Genomic DNA, 17,790 nt, shown 5'->3' with positions numbered 1-17,790 from the left:
GCCTGTTTCCATTCTTTCTGCTGACCCTCAGGGCTTCAGTCCTTTTCCCTCACCCAGTACCAACCAGATCAAGTTCTCTTCTCCCCCCAATCCTCCCCCCTCCCCAACATCCACTTTCCCTCCCAGGCCCCTCCCTCCTTTCCCACTTGTGATTGCTTTCTTCTCTCTCCCAAGTGGGACTGAGGTGTCCTCACTTGGGCACTTCAGCTTATTGACCTTTTTGAGTTCTGTGGACTATATATTGGGTATTCTGTACTTTTGGGGGGGGTGCTAATATCCACTTATTGGTGAGTACCTAGCATGCATGTCCTTTTGGGTCTGAGTTACCTCATTCAGGATGATATTTTCTAGTTCATCCTTTGCCTGCAAAACTCAGGATGTCCTCGTTCTTAATAGCTGAGTAGTATTCCATTGTGTAAATGAACCACATTTTCTGTATCCATTCTTCTGTTGTAGGACATCTAGGCTGTTTTCAGCTTCTGGTTATCACAAACAAGGTTGCTATGAACATGGTGGAACACATGCCCCTGTGGCATGGTGGGGCATCTTTTGGGTATATTCCCAAGAGTGGTATTGCTGGGTCTTCAGGTAGATCTATTTCCAACTTTCTGAATACCCTCCCGATTGATTTCCAGAGTGGTTGTACCAGTTTTCAATCCCACCAGCAATGGAGGAGTGTTCCTCTTTCTCTATATCCTCTCCAACATGTGTTGTCACCTGTGGTTTTTATATTAGCTATTCTGATTGGGGTTAGGTAGAATCTCAGGGTCATTTTGATTTGCATTTCTCTGATCACTAAGGACTTTGAAGATTTCTTTATGTGCTTGTCAGCCATTCGAGATTCTTCAGTTGTGAATTCTCAGTTTAATTCTATACCCCATTTTTTGATTAGGTTGTTTGGTTTTTTGGTGATTAACTTTTTGAGTTCTTTATATATTTTGGATATTAGCCTTCTATCGGATGTGGGGTAGTGAAGATATTTTTTCCCAATCTGTATGTTGCCAATTTGTCTTATTGAATATGTCCTTTGCCCTACAGAAGCTTTCCAATTTCATGAGGTCCCATTTATCAATTCTTAATCTTAGAGCAAGAGCCATTGGAATTCTGTTTAGGAAATTTCCCCCTGTGCCAATGAGTTCTTTCCCACTTTCTCTTCTATTAGATGTATCTGGTTTTGTATCTCTTCTATTAGTGTATCTGGTTTTATGTTGAGGTCCTTGATCGATCCACTTGGACTTGAGCTTTGTACAAGGTGACAAATATGGGTCTATTTTCATTTTTCTACATACAGCCAGCCAGGTAGACCAGCACCATTTATTGAAGATGCTTTCATTTTCCATTGTATATTTTTGGTGACCGTAGTGTGTGGTTTTATTTCTGGCTCTTCAATTCTATTCTGTTGATCAACATGTCTGTCTCCGTACCAATACCATGTAATTTTTTTCACTATTGCTCTGTAGTTTAAGCTTTGAGGTCAGGGATGATGATTGCCCCAGCTGTTCTTTTATTGTTAAGAATTTTTTCAAGTTTACCATTCTGCTGTTCTTAAGTAGTCCTCAGCATTTTACAGGATTACTTTAACATTTGCCCTTTGTATATTTTCATGCTGATGTTATGATACTACATATTTTATTTGAAATTTTCATTCTTAATGCTTGTGAATTTTTACACACTCAGGAGAATAATTTTAAATGAGTGATGAGTGTTGAGACATGTAAGTATCATTGTAAGTCTGTTAATACATATGTGAACTATTTGCATTTATCCTCTTTTCCAAGTAATACTACAAGTTACACAAGTTTACAGTGGTTCTTACAGTGGGATAAGAGGTGAATTTTCTGAAGGAAAGCTTGTGACACCAAGTTGTTAAAGTTATATGTAGATTTTTTTTATTTTCACCTAGTAAATCTGAATAGCCACTGTCTAAAACTTTACCAGCATTAAGTGTTATCTTATTTTTCTAAGATGGCTAAGTTAATGGCTAATAAGTTTGTACCTTTTTTAATATTTATATCTTTCCATTATGGATTGTCATATTTTTCTCTATGATTAAAATAATAGATGTTTTATTAAATCTTGGTAGACTTTTGTGTGGTTGAATTCCATCAGTCTTTCTGTCATTAACATGCATTGTCTTTTATGTGACTGTGCTAGCAGACATCTAGGATTATCCAGAATTGTGGTACTGTAGAGTACAGTGGTCTTCCCATCATAATACTTTGGTTTTGAGAAGCATACAGCACATGCACATCTGCAACCGCTTTCTGGTTTAAAGTGGACTGGTACGAGGATAGACTTAAATCAAGATAGTGGAGCCAAAGAGTCCTTCCACATCTGCACACAAACTGGAATGTTAAGGAGTAGCCATATTTATTTCTTTAAGAATATAGTAGCCAATTTAACTTTATTTTTCTTCTTTCCAAAGCCATATGAAGGACTAAGGCCCCAGGATCTTCGTAGGTTAAAAGATATGCTTATTGTGGAGACTGCAGACATGCTCCAGGCCCCTCTGTTTACTGCTGAAGCACTGCTTCGAGCTCACGGTAATGAGAAAAATAGCTAATGCCTCTGGTAACGCCATGCCTTTTGAACTTCAGAGTTAAATATAGCTATATCTGTGTTTTAATGTACACCTCTTTCAATTTCTGTGCACATGTTGCATTAACAGTCATTTATCATCTAACACTTTGTATTTGATGCATGCAGTGGCTGTAAATCAAGAAGAATTTAGAAATTTCTTTGTTTGTTTTTACATAGAGCTACTGAGTAGTTTTTGCTGAAATCATTCAAGTGTCAAATTGTAGTGGCTCAATTAAAATGTTTTATCAATTATATTTATTCAAAAGCTGTTTCTTACCATGAAATATATAATATATTATCTCTTACAAGGATTCTTGCTAATTTTTATTTATTCACTTTGAGGTGTTTTTTAATTCATTCATTTATTTTGGTTTTTTTGACACAGGCTTTCTCTGTGTAGCCCTGGCTGTCCTGGAACTCACTCTGTAGACCAGGCTGGCCTCGAACTCAGAAATCCACCTGCCTCTGCCTCCCAAGCGCTGGGATTAAAGGCGTGTACCACCACTGCCCCAGCTGTTTTCTGGTTTTGTTTTTGTTTTTGTTTTTGTTTTTGTTTTTGTTTTTCTTAATGAAAAAAATTCCAAATTTGTTCTTAGTCTCCTGTGATTCTTATCATAGACTGACACTTTGGGAGTTGTTACATGCTGAATTGTACTGTTCTTGCATAGTTATTTTGTCTGACCTTAAAGAATAGCATTTCCTGACTTTGAAATAATTTTTTTAAAAAATTAAGTGCTAAATTTAAGTAAAAATACTTTTTAATACAGACTAGTGAATATTTGTTGTAGGCCAGCTATTTTGGAGCTCTGGTTTAACAAGAAGCTTCTATCCTAAACACTGAAACAGAATGTTACTTCCCAAAATGTTTGTGTCATCTTTTGGTTGTAGTAAAATTCAAGCCTCTGTATTTCATCATGGATTAAGGAGCACTGTTGCCCACTTGTTGGGTAAACCTGCAGAGTCACATCTTCAGTCCTAGTTGTTTGCATGGTCCTGTCACTGGTGTTGTTCCCTTCTGAACCCCAATATTCAGGGTCTGTACCCAGAAACCAAGGCCAATGCTATAAAAAGAATGACCTGGGAAATTGAACGTAGAGTCCAGGGCTAGCTTCAGAGAGTTGAAGTCCTAAGATGTGGGTCTAGCTGCAAAGTACATTTAATCAGGTCTACTAAGTGGACTACTATGAATCAATAGTTTTTAATTACTTGAGGTATAGTAGCTACATACCTACAGTCTGACTGTAACCACGTTTTCTAGACTGTATTTCTGATTGTTCAGTTTTTTTTTTTCCACTTTCTGTATAACCCATCAGTGTCTTCATCTGAACTCCTCACGTGGGTTACTCCAGCAGGGACTTGAGTGTCATCCTTCATTCATCTCTGTGTTGTGTCGGGCCAGTTCCCGTCATTTCTCTTCCTGCATATTGCAGATCCACTCATGTACTTATTCTTCATTCCCACTGATGACGTAAATATAGACTTAGTACTTTTCATTATTGTACTACCCTGGTCTTCAGTTTTGTTCTGCTTTCACCCAGTACACATGTCATGTCACTTTAAAAGGCCAGGTAACCCAGACTAGCCCCAACTTTGCTTGGTGTTATCCTCAAAGATATAACAAACTTGGGGCTAGCCTGGGCTACCTGTTGCCCTATCTACAAAAAAAAAAAGCTTTTTAAAGTCATACAATATAATAGCAGAATAGCCTCCTTTTGGCTAATGACAACAGAATCTAGGAGTTAAGGGAACATTTAAAATCCTATAACTTAGGAGGCAGAGGTTCAAGACTGGCTTAAGTTTAATAGAAAGACTTTGTCTCAAAATAAGTAAACTTACTCAACACTTAGGAGTCACAAATCAGAGGATCACTATGGGACAGCCTGCACTACAGAGTTTTATTTTGTTTCAAAAACCTAAAAGTAAAAACAATAAAAAACTGTTTAAAAAATAAAATGCTGGGGCTGGAGAGATGACTCAGAGGTTAAGAGCACTGACTGATCTTCCAGAGGTCCTGAGTTCAATTCCCAGCAACCTCATGGTGGCTCACAAGCATCTGTAATGGGATCTGATGTCCTCTTCTGGTATGCCTGAAGACAGCTACAGTGTACTCATATGCATTAAATAAATAAGTAAATAAATAAGTAAATATTTTAAAATGTAAAATAAAATAAAATAAAATGCTGACCTGGCAGAAAAATGGAAGCTATTCATCAGTGGGGTCCTCACATAGCATCTCATTCACCTTGGTCCGGTTTCATCTCAGTGGTTTTAGTTGACTGTACTCAGCTAAAGTCTGTAATTATCAAAAGGAAAGTTCAAGAAACAAACTGTAAGCTTTTAATTGCATAACATTTAGAATGCCCTGAGATGGCATATAGCCAGGCCCAGGGTCAGTCTTTGGTGCAGTATTGGAGCTATATGCTGTCCCCACCTTCCTCATCATTGAGTAGTCATCTCCATGTCAGACCAGCCTGTACAGAAGACAAACTAGTGTATAAGGAACCTGGCTTTACTCAGTAATAGCAACTTGATGTTGGAAGTTTTGTTAGAGTACTAGTTGTTGGTGAGTTATAAGCTGGACTTTATCACCAGTGTATACATATAAGATTTTTTTTTAAAGAAGTTCTTGAATCAGAGGTGAGGAGGACACAGCATCTGTCCCAACATCGAGAGTAACTGGGACCAGCGGGACCCAGGCACGCAGGAACTCCAACAGCCCAGTGGCACAGGCTGTCTGGGCCTGTGCTCTGAGCAGATCTTGCGTGCAAATTTTGCAGCCAGTGCCACAACACACAGAGGAAGCTCCACTCCCAGATGCTTTTACAAGCCCAGGATCACAGGATCCCAGAATCACAGGATCACAGAGACAACTTGACTCTGAGGAGTTCTTACACAACCAGGATCACAGGAAGGACAGTCTCCAGTCAGATTTAGCCAGGGCAGATAGCACTAGAGATAACCAAATGGCAGGAGGCAAGTGTAAGAAAACAAGCAACACAAACCAAGATCACTTGGCATCATCAGAACCCAATTCTCCCACCATACCAAGTCCTGGACACACCATCATACCAGAAAAGCAAGATTCAGATCTAAAATCACTTATCATGATGATAATACAGGACTTTAAGAAAGACATAAATAGCACCCTCAAAGAAATACAGTAGTACACAAGTGAACAGCTAGAAGCCCTTCACAAGGAAACACAAAAATCTCTTAAAGAACTACAGGAAAACACAATCAAACAGGTGAAGGAAATGAGCAAAACCATCCAGAATTTAAAAATGGAAATAGAAACAAGAAAGAAATCAGAAAGAGAGACAACCCTGGAGATACAAAACCTAGGAAAAAATCAGGAATTGTAGATGCAAGCATCACCAACAAAATACAAGAAATAGAAGAGAGAATCTCAGGGGCAGAAGACACCATAGAAAGCTGACACAAGAGTCAAAGAAAATGCAAAAAGCAAAAAGCTCCTAACCCAAAACATCCAGGAAATCCAGGACGCAATGAGAAGACTAAACCTAAGGATAATAGGTATAGAAGAGAGTGAAGACTCCCAAGGTAATGGGCCAGTAAATATCTTCAACAAAATTATAGAAGAAAACTTCCCTAACCTAAAGAAAGAGATGCCCATGAACATACAAGAAGCCTACAGAACTCCAAATAGACTGGACCAGAAAAGAAATTCCTCCTGTCACATAATAATCAAAACACCAAATGCACTAAACAAAGAAAGAATTTTACAAGCAGTAAGGGAAAAAGGTCAAGTAATATATAAAAGCAGGCCTATCAGAATTACACTAGACTTCTCACCAGAGACTATGAAAGCTAGAAGATCCGGGGCAGATATCACACAGAGCTTACAAGAACACAAATGCCAGCCCAGACTACTATACCCAGCAAAACTCTCAATTACCATAGATGGAGAAACCAAGGTATTCCATGACAAAACCAGATTTGCACAGTATCTTTCCACAAATCCATCCCTACAAAGGATAATAAATAGATGGAAAACATCAGCATAAGAAGCAAAACTACACCCTAGAAGAAGCAAGAAAGTAATCTTTCAGCAGACCCACAGAAGCATAATTCTACCTCTAACAACTAAAATAATGGAAAGTAACAATCACTTTTCCTTAATATCTCTTAATATGAAAATTAATATTACCAACATATCCTAATTGATTGAAATCCAAAAATATGAGGAATTAGAAATTTGTTGGCTGTCATCCAGTGGTCTCTCTAATTTGGTAGTTGGAGGAATAGGTCCAATATTATACAATGCATATATACTTTCTGCTTGTTTGTACATGACAGTGTCTTGCAGTGTATGACATAATGGTCTTGAAATCAGGCTTCTCCTATCTCAGCCTTTCTATTAGTAGGATTGTTTATTTGATGTTTTTATATGGTTTTCAGAACAGCTTACATATTACCAAGTATTTATATAGCCAAAAGAAACGTAGACAATTAACTTGGGAGGTGGCTTGTAAGAGAACAACAAAGAGTGAGACTGAATGCTTTGCTTGATGTTTGTAACTATTGTACCAGGTTTGAAGAAGAGGACTTTATAAGTTACTCTTTCTCTGAGATGAATGCTTTTTAAAAATCATCACAGCCAATGAACCAGATTCTTACCCTCACCTAATGTCTGTGCCACCCTCCGAGCAGATCCATTGTTCATTGAAACAGTTGGTGAATGACTTTATGGTGAATGACTTTATGGACAGACCATCTTAATACACACACCATTTCTTAAATGAATGTAACCTGTTCTCTGTGGGATAAGAATAAAGTCACTCACTCAAGTCAAATAGTTTTGACCATAGCAGGAAGTCTGTATCCAAAAATCGTGCCTACAACTCATTCCTCAGTGCAGCAGAACTGTCAACTCTCAGCTTAGCTATGATGGAGGTAAAATCCTTAGGTGATGTGAGGGTCATTGAAGTACAGCCTTATTACAATGACCTCCAATGTCTAAAAATTGTTCTTATTTTGGGCTTGTACCACAGTAAGAGCCAAGATTTTAAGCTCTACTAAAAACAAAACAAACAAACAAAAAGACTTTATCTATTTATGTTCATTTAAAAAAATACTAGTAGTTATGTATTACTTTAAAATATACAGTTAATATATTTGGAGTCATTTAAAATTTATATTGAGAAAAACATGTATTTTCAGTATTGCTGTAGACAAGCATCTACATAAGACTGTTCAATTGATTGTTTTATAACAAACAATTTTTATAATACTCATCATTACAATATTTTATAAATTTTAAAGACTGATAAAAAAGATAGAAATTAAAGAAAATTACTAAGCAAAGTAAAAATAAAATGCCTTTACTTTGATAAAATGTACTGGACAAATGCTTATAGCAAGTAATATATTACAACAAAAGAATGTATACCCTTCCCAAGGTTCAAAATAATATAAGAATGCACAATTTCACTACATCCATTTACTACTATCATGACAATATTGGCTATGGAAATAAACAATGCAATGAATAAAATATCAAACATCATAAAGTGTCAAGAGAAACAGAGCTCCAGTTATACCATCATTTATATAAAAAATTCTCAAGGAATCAACTAAAGGTGGCTTGAAATGATTAATTTAAAAGATCGTAAGACAATCATCAGTATAGAAAAATAAAATTACTTCCATTACTAGCAACAAAAATTAAAAAGTGAAAGTGTAAATTATGTATAATAAAATAATATGTATAATTGGGGATATAGTTCATAAAATATTTGCAATAATTAGAAACTGGAACAAAAGATATATCAGAATGATTAAGAATATAATAATGAGGAACAGAGTGTTATACACAGAAAATTTCAATATTTTAAAATAAAATTAAATTGTGATTGTGATTGGGCAGAATTAAAAAAACAGTTAAAAATATTAAAGCCATGTTCCATAAACATCATGAAAAAAAGACATATTTAGAATATAGTTGGGGAAACTTATGTGCAAGTAACATTATATAAACTGAGCAGGTTATATTTATGTATTTAGAAATATATATACATATAGTATATAACAATGAAAATAAGCTATAATTTTGAAGGAGAGAAAGGAAGGTTATATGGAAGGAGGAAAGGGAAGGGGGAAATTGTGTAATTATAATCTCAAAAAATAAATAATTTTAAAAAGAAAAGAAAAAAGATAATTGATTCAATTAGCATTATTTATTGATTTATCTGTTATGATATAAAAATGAAAATTTGAAAACTTAAAATAAAAGTTGTTGATACTCATGCACTTAAAATTACATATGTATGGTATAATGCTATCCACAGCATTGTACTAGAACATGTCTTAAAACATGTCCTCTGTGGGCAAGAACTGTTAATACCTAGGATCCACTAGCTGCTGAAACATATGTTAAATCACGTTATATACATGGTTCAAAGCATTCCCATCTTAATGTAAAATGGGGCTCTCCTCCACACAGTCAGGGCCACCAAGCCTTCACATCTTAAAGTTGTTTATCTCCATCCGGGCCAACCAGTCCGAAAAGGAGGAAGAATAGGTGTGGTAAAGTGTTTGAGCCCATCTCAGATATGTCATGCATCCTTCCTACACATATTTCATTGGCCAGACTTTAGCTATCCAGCCACTAAGTGCAAGTAACAGTTATACACTGTAACACTTTTGCAAATAGTCATCTTTGCCACAGATGCCTGTGCTCTCAAAGGGAGGTCTATCTGAATTTCTCTGGTCAGCATTTGCCCATTCCATAATAGCTTTTTATTATTTTTATTTTTCACTTTTTATTTTAAGATAGGGTATCACACTGTGACCAGGCTTGCCTCCAGATCACAGTCCTGATTCAGCTCCCCCAGTCAGGGTGTATTCTACTATGCCTGGCTCTGATAACTTACCAAAGCCTCTGTTTTGTGTTTCTCCTATTAAAGCATTAAGTGCAGGATATGAGTTTTCTGATGGGTATCTCTTTTGTAGTATTTAGGTAGTATTACTGACACTCGATAATGAAATAAGATTTACAGAGAGCTCAGTTGTATTAGAGTGTAGAACAATGCACAGAACTACCTTGTTAAACTCAACTATCTGGGAAGACCATAGTCTTGCTGACACTCAGCTTTTTATAGGAATATAGGTATGCTATTTGTTGTCAAATTTAGTCCGAAGCTAATAAAATTGGCCTAAATTTAGCAGAAGTAATCGATGTTTTTGTGGTGTTTAGTAAACAGTAATTTAAATCTTAATGACATCCTCTTGGACTTTTTGCAGTAATAAAAGCAATTTATGTGGTTAAAAAACATTTAGATTGATTTTATGTGTATGATTGTTTTGCACTACATGCTGGCCTTGTGCTATGGAAGGCAAAAAGGGTGTTGGATCTCCTAGAGCTATAGTTACTGGTAGTTGTAAGCCACCATGTTGGTGCTGGGAATCAAGGCAGTGTCCTCTGCAAAAGCAACAAGTGTTCTAAACTCCTGAACTTATGAGATTCAATAGGATCTGTTGTGGATTGCCCTGGTGCTATTTGTATTTTGATGCCAATTCTGCTTCCTGAAGAGGGGCTGCCCCCCATGAGGAGCAGATCTTATACTCAGGTGATTCCCTGTCAACCTTCTCCCCATTTTAACTGGTCAGATAAAAGCTAGAGCCTGTGATTGGGCAGTGGAAGAGAAAGGTGGGGCTGGAAGTTTTAGAGGAGGGAGAGGAAGGAGGAAGCAAAGGCGATAAGACTGAGGAAAGGAGAGAAGAGGAAGAGGAGGTGGAAGATGGAGCAGAACCACGTGGCCTGTAGGAACCTCAAGTAGCAAAGGATCTCATAGCTGGGGAATAGAGTAGTGGAATGGTATATCTGCCTAATTCAGGCATGCAGCTTATAAATATTATAACTGATTTGTGTGTTCTTTGCACGGGCATATCGGGGTTGGAGATTTACCAATACAAATCTAGTTGGTATTAAACATTAAGGCTGTCTGGTGTTTTCCATTTGTGACTATTTAGGTGGACAATAGAGAGGGCAAAAGCACAGAGTGGTCATTGTTTGGGCAGCTTAGCAAGCCAGCCTCGGGAACCAGGGCCAGGTGGCCGTTTTCAGTATCAGGCAAGGAGGAGGGGAGGCTACTGACTGTAGAGCCTAGCCAGAGCTAGCTTGAATTTTTAAAATTACATGCAACAGGGACATGTTGAAAATAATCTAAAATAGTATAGTACTAACTTGCTTGTCCTTAGAATAAATTCATATTAATGGATTATTCATAACTGCTTTGCAGTTTATTATCTCTGTTCAGCGTGGGCTCTCTTCACCCAAGGCTTTTATCAGTGTAGATTTCTTTCTCTACAACTCATCTTTGTTCTGAGCTTCATATCATTCATATGTGTACACACACATATGTGTATGCATTTGTGTGCGTGCGTACGTGCGTGTGTAACGCCTTTCTGAAGTCCTTCCAGAATATATCAGAACACCTAAAGTTTTTCATTTTAAAAATTACAACCCAGGCTGGAGAGATGGCTCAGTGGTTAAGAGCTCTGACTGCTCTTCTAGAGGTTCTGAGTTCAAATCCCAGCAACCACATGGTGGCTCACAACCATCTGTAATGAGATCTAATGCCCTCTTCTGGTACGTCTGATGACAGCTACAGTGTACTTATATATAATAAATAAGTAAGTAAATCTTTTTAAAAGAATAAATAAAAATTACAGCCCTATTCTTCCAGGTATGCTTTGTTCACTGGTATTCCCAATCTCTATAGACAGAAGCAGCAGACAACCAACTAGGTAGTCAAGGCACAAACCTAGGACACAAGCTGACATGACATTTCTTCTCCCTCGGTCCCTGGACCTTCTCACTACCAAATTGTCAGTTCTCTCTTGCTCTGCTAATGCCACCTGGTCTGGGCCATGGTTGCCTCCACTTACAGCATAGGTAGCCTTCTAGTCTGTTTCCTTCCTGCACTCACAGCCTATCCAAATTTTTTCCTTCCTACTCTATTCAGAATGCCCTTTTCAGATTTAGTCATGACAATTTACCCTTCATGTCCCCAATCCAGCTCTACTTTGATTTTTCTATAATTGCTAAAATGAAGATAGAAATAGTTTTGAAATGTCCTGTGTGGAGCTCACAGTGCTTCTCCCTGGTCTCTGTGATCCAGCTAGGTAGACCGTTTTAATATCCGAACAGTACTACCTTTCCTCCTACCACTACACCTCTGAACATTCTGTTTTCTCTCCACCTATAGTGCCTTTCCCTCCCTCTTCATTTGGTCAGGTGCCATTCATCCTTTACCTGTGTATGCTGTGTTCATTCCCAAGAGAGAACCTGTCTTTTTCCCTGACAGCTTGTCTGCCTCTTCTTCATGGTGAATTTTTTGTATATATGCTCATTGATCTCCATACTGTAAACTCCATGAAGACAAGGATTGTAGATGGGCTTTCCCACAATGGTCATTTGTAGTTTATAAACAACTTCTTTACCTGATTTAAAAGATATTCAGCAAATGTTTGCTAATGACTAATAAGATAGAATCAAAGCAGACAATTGTACTGAGAAGTATTTGTAGTAGGTAAGACTAAACTTGGCATATTTAATTTATGGATGTGCTATAATATCATTTCCTCTATTAAAAAATGACATAACAGGTGGCTGAAGAGATCATTGAGAGTACTGGCTGCTCTTCCAAAGGCTCTGGGTTCAAATGCCAGCAACCACATGGCAGTTTACAACTGTCTGTAACTCCAGTTCTGACACTGTCACATAGACATACATAGAGGCAGAACACCAATGTAAATACATACATACATATACACATATGTACATACATACATACATACATAATGGAGCTAGGCAGTGGTGGTACACACCTTTAATCCCAGCACTGAGGAGGCAGAGGCAGATGGATCCCTGAGTTCAAGATCAGCCCCTGGTCTACACAATGAGTTCCAGGATAGCCAAGGAGACATAGAGAAGCCCTGTCCTGAAAAATAAAACAAAACAAAGCAACCAAAAATATATATATATATATGTATGTATATGTGTATATATGTATATATGTATATATATATATAATGAAACTATTTTAAGAAGCCATAATTTACAAAAAAATTATTTTGTATGTTTTACACTTTGATAATATTTAATATATTTTAAATGACAATCAATTTTTATTAAAATTTCCTCAATATATACCACTTTCAATGACTACATTTAAGAAATTTCTTTAAATTTGGAAGATGATATTTATCTTTATATTAATTTATGGTTACTTTAGTCTGAAGATAACATTAAGAGTTGATGGTACTCAGTGGCACTATTGATGGTTTCTGTTGGTTTTATAGGTCTTTACTAAGGACTCAACAAACAAAGAGTTGAAAGGATTGAGTCCAAGTGGTTCTAATTTTTCTAGATTTTGCCCAACTTCATACAGTTAAATAAGTAACACACATGGAATCTGAACTCTAGACAGCCTACTTCCAAAGCTGATCTTTACACTGTGCACCATTGCTTACGTTTGGAGGGCAACAGAGAGGAACTGAATGGCTATGTATTCCAGATACAGTGCCCTGACAGATTATAGTTATAGACAAATACCTAACACAAAAATAGCCTTTGGCAATACTATTTTAAAATAGTAATTTAAATACATAGAAGGAAAAGCAAGTTGAAATGAACTTTTTTTTACAATTGTTAATATCACAATAAAAAACTAAACTGGCTTGTTCTTTTTCTCTTTGTAGTAATGTTTTATGTGATTCTGAAAGTAATGTTACTTATGTGACAAAAAATCCAACACAGGGAAATTACCATTGATTTCGACAGTAGTAAGATTAATGTGCAAATAATATTTTTAAGAATTAATATTAGATATAGCTATCCCCTGAAAGGCTCTGCCAGAGACTGACCAATATAGATGCAGATGCACACAGCTAAGCATCATATTGAGCCTGAGGACCTTAAAGGAGGAGTTAGGGCAAGGACTGAAGGAGCTGAAGGGGTTCGCAACTTCATAGGAAGAACAACAATATCAACCAACCAACCAGACCCTCCAAAGCTCTCAGGAACCAAACCACCAATCAGAGTACACATTGGGGGACCCACAGCTCCAGCTACATATGTAGCAGAGGATGGCCTTATTGGGCATCAGTGGGAGGGGAGCCCCTCAGATCTTTGGAGGCTTGATGACTCGGTAGAGGAATGCTAGGGCACTGAGGCAGGAGTGGGTGGGTGGGAAGGGGAGCACCCTCATAGAAGCAGGGGGAAGGGTAAGAGGATAGAGGATTTGTGGAGGGGAAACTGGGAAGGAGGATAACATTTGAAATGTAAATAAATGAAATAGCCAATAAAAAATGAAAAATACAAACCCCAGAGCATAGATAGGAAAAAAAAAGAATATTAACATAAAATTTGACATCACTGAATACTAGTCTACATAACCTTCTAATTACACAACTCTGACTCCACTGTTAATTGTTACCACTGTACACGTGATGCTTTGGAATGTCAACCAGGCAGGCACTGTGCTCTCTCAGCTGGGCAAGGATCAGTGCTCTCCGTGTTCTGCCTGCTCTTTGTTGCTCGCTAGTGTCTAGAGAGTTACGATCTGTTTCCCCCATCGCCTGTGGCTGCTCTCTGTAGGTCATGTATTAGCTACTTCCTTTTGCCAGACTCTGAGCCCAGCTTATTCTATTCAAAACATGTCTTCTGGGTATCTTGTGATTTACAAGAAGGGTAATCACATCATTTGTATAATAGTTATTCACACACACAAACACACCCTTGATCTGGTTTGTTTATATTGTGTAATGCACCCTTATAACACTCATTATTAGTGATGCTTGTCATTTTCTTGGATTAAAAAAAAAAACAGACATCATTTTGTGCCTTACTATGTTGCAAACAGGGGTCTTGGAGAAAAATGGGAAAATTGTATAGGGCTTAATTTAGATAAGAAGTTGATTTTTTAAAAAGTAATCAGTGAGTAGATAGAAACTAATCCTGGGAATGCATAATTATAGATTTGGTAACTATTGGTTTCCAGGTTAAAAGAAGTTTCTTTTACTTGCTAACAGAAACTTTGTGATAATACACATTATTTTATTTATTTTATGGATCATAGTGTTGCCAGTTGTTACCTAATAAAGTCTTTGTTTAACCTAAAGTTATGAAGATTTTTGTCCTGAATTTTGAGGAATTGGATTGCTTGGCTTGTTCGTTGGTTGGTTTGTGGTAAGATCTAGTTGTATAGTCTAGGCTAGTCTTAAACTTACTGCCTCTCCAGTACTCAATCACAGTTGTGTACCACCATGCCTGCCTTACCTTACGTTTCTTTGTGTTTTCTTCTTTTTTGGTGCAATTACTAAGTGATCAGTCCTTGTAGCCTTTCTATGCTAGGAAAGATGTTTACCACTAAGCTACATCTAAAGATTCAGTTTTATGGTAAAATTTAGTTCATTTTTACAAGGTACAGATTAAAATGATAAATTTTTTTGGTGGAGATTTGTCCTCTACTGAAAACTCCACCCTTCTCTGCTTCACTGCCCTTCACCTAAAGCTTCAGTTGACCACATGTATGTAGATTTCTTGCTTTGTCTTTATGTTAGCATACAGAATAAGAGGTTTTATTATGATTCTTTTTTAAAGAATTATTTACTTTATGTATAGGAGTACACTATAGCTGTCTTCAGACATATGAGAAGAGTGCATTGAATCCCATTACAGATGGTTGTAAGCCGCCATGTGGTTGCTAGGAATTGAACTCAGGACCTCTAGAAGAGCAGACAGTGCTCTTAACCGCTGAGCCATCTCTCCAGCCCAATTTATGACACTTTTATTCATAATTGCTTTCTGTTGATCCTCCTCCCTCCCTCTCCTCTCATTCTCCTGCCACCTATAACTATTGTCGTCCCAGTAGTCCCCATACCTCTGTGTTCTAAGACCCTCCCTTGTTTTCATTAGCTTTTTCCATCTCCCTTCCTATTTCATGGCATACCCATATTATTTATATATCTAATTTATATATAAATTAGAGAGTAGGGTCCATGTATGAGAAAACATGTAGTGTTTGTCTTTCTAAATCTGGGTAACTTCATTGTAATAATTTATAGACTTACTCTTTTTCCTGAAAAATTTCTAATTTAATTTTTAATTAATTTAATTTCCATTTAAGTAAAATCTGCAAAGTGTGTTTATGTGCCTTATTTTTTATTATCTCTTTATGTATTCATATACATATAAGCTGCTTCCATTTACTTATTTTGTAACTAGAGTACATAGATAGGCAGATATCCCTATGATATCTGTAGAACCCTTTAGGTATATGCCCAGTAGTTGTGTCATATGTGGTAATTTTATTTCCAGTTTTTGAGAAACATGCATACTGATTTGCATAATGGCTGTACCATTGAGCAGCCTAGCAATCAGTGAGTAATGGTTTCCAGTTTCCACATCCTTGTTACCAGCGTTCATTATTGTTTTATTCTTTAGTCATTCTGAATAGAGTGAGGTGGAATCCCAGTGGCTAAAGATGTTGAACAGTTAAAAAATGTGTGTTGACCTTTTGATTGTTTTGAGAACTGTGTTTTTGGCTCATTAGTCTACTTTACTGACTAGAAGTTGGGGAGTATGGTGGTTTTAATTATATATCCATGAAAGATTGTCTCTTGTTCTCAAATTGTCTTTTTACTCTACTGACAATCTCCATTTACGTTTTCTTTAAAAAGTCAAGAATCAGTTTTCAGTGTGTTGTACTTTGCTCAGTCTTAGAAATGTCAGTACTTGTTATTCTTTTTGAACATGCTGGTGTTATAAGTGACATTTTGTAATTCTCAATCTCTTTCCTATTCCAAGAGTAAGCTATCTAGCTGGTCTTGTGACATATGTCAGCCTGTGTTTGTTTTCTAATATGTCATTGAGTTTGGCCTTATTATACAATACACAGTTTTACCAGTACCAATTTAGCTTGACTTGTAGTGTCTCTTTGTCAAGTAAACTGGATATTCCTATTCAGTATTCTTGTGCATTTGTCTTGCATTGAATGTGTGACTTATCATCTGGGACTAAATATTAATAAACCACTACTGATAAAACATATCTGAAGAATTTCTCTTCCTGAAATCTAAATCAGATTGCTTGGAGAGCATTTAAAAAGACAGGTAACTTTTAAAAATGCTTTTCCATACCACTAAAATGAAGAAAAGGGAAATAGTAACTATATGTAGGATTCTATATACACTAAGGAAATGACAGAAATTATAGACAGTGTTTTCTGATATGATAAGAAGCAGGAAGTAGAAGCAGAATAGTAGAAAAAAGGCCATGACCTTTTAATAAGTGTTACATAGTTTCTAATAGAATTTTTAAAAATTATGTTAGTATGGTGTGTGTGTGTGTGTGTGTGTGTGTGTGTGTGTGTGTGTGTGTGAGATATGGGCTAAGGGTCTGAATATGTGTGTGTATTTGTGTGGTATGTGGGTGAGGTGTTTTCTATATCTGTTCATCTGCTGATCAGTACCTAGCTTGAGTCCATTAGCATTTGCAGTTAGTGTTAAAACAGACATGGCCATCCAAGTATTGCAATAGTGGGCTGACTTTGGTTCTTGTGTGACTATATTGTGTCATTCTGTTTTACATTTGAGGGGGGAACTTTTAATATACTTGACAGTGGGTGGTGATAGGAAGAACACACTCTTGGAATCCCAAAAAAAGTTTCCAGTCTCTTTCTGAGTTTGGGTAAGTTAAAAAACTTCCCTGGGTCTTACTTTCTTCTATCTAAATAAAAACTAAAAACTTTATTAGGAAAAATAAATTAATAATAAATATGTATATAATAAATATGTTATATACAACCGCAAGCAAAATTTTTGACTATTTTAGCTTGTTAGATTTTTTTAATCTTGTATTTTTATGACTCTAGACTTTATAATAATGTTTTCACTTGACCATTTTATAAATATTCACAGAAAGAAGATTATCTGTTCAAAATTAATCCATATTTAAGCTAAGTTAATTCACTAAAATTTTATTTATAACCCAAATTATTTGGGAAGTCCTACTTTAAGATCCTTTAGCAAATGAACTTTAGGAATATGTAACCATTTTACAACTAGAGACCATGTGAAGGCTGTAGCAAAATTATGCTCTAAAAAAAAAAAGTGTTCTAACAAGTCCAGGATCACAGGATCCCAGAATCACAGGATCACAGAGACAGATTGACTCTGAGGAGT

General features: G+C 36.5%; 1 protein-coding gene across 14 annotated transcripts in view; it reads left to right on the top strand.

The window, feature by feature from the left end:
• Ankib1 (ankyrin repeat and IBR domain containing 1) overlaps positions 1–17,790 on the top strand; it is a 174,553-nt gene that overhangs the window by 111,007 nt on the left and 45,756 nt on the right. For 12 of the 14 annotated variants that reach the window (XM_031379935.1, XM_031379933.1, XM_031379930.1 and 9 more), the window contains one exon: positions 2,426–2,543. The exons of the other annotated variants lie outside the window; for them this stretch is intronic. In XM_031379935.1, the coding sequence (XP_031235795.1) occupies positions 2,426–2,543 (118 nt within the window). The remainder of the gene's footprint in view (positions 1–2,425; positions 2,544–17,790) is intronic. 14 annotated transcript variants of the gene reach the window in all.

This window comes from Mastomys coucha, unplaced genomic scaffold (genome assembly GCF_008632895.1).
Source record: "Mastomys coucha isolate ucsf_1 unplaced genomic scaffold, UCSF_Mcou_1 pScaffold19, whole genome shotgun sequence".
In the NCBI taxonomy this organism is placed as follows: domain Eukaryota; kingdom Metazoa; phylum Chordata; class Mammalia; order Rodentia; family Muridae; genus Mastomys; species Mastomys coucha.
The sequence above is the reverse complement of the archived record's forward strand: the minus strand, read 5'-3'. Positions and strand labels throughout refer to the sequence as shown.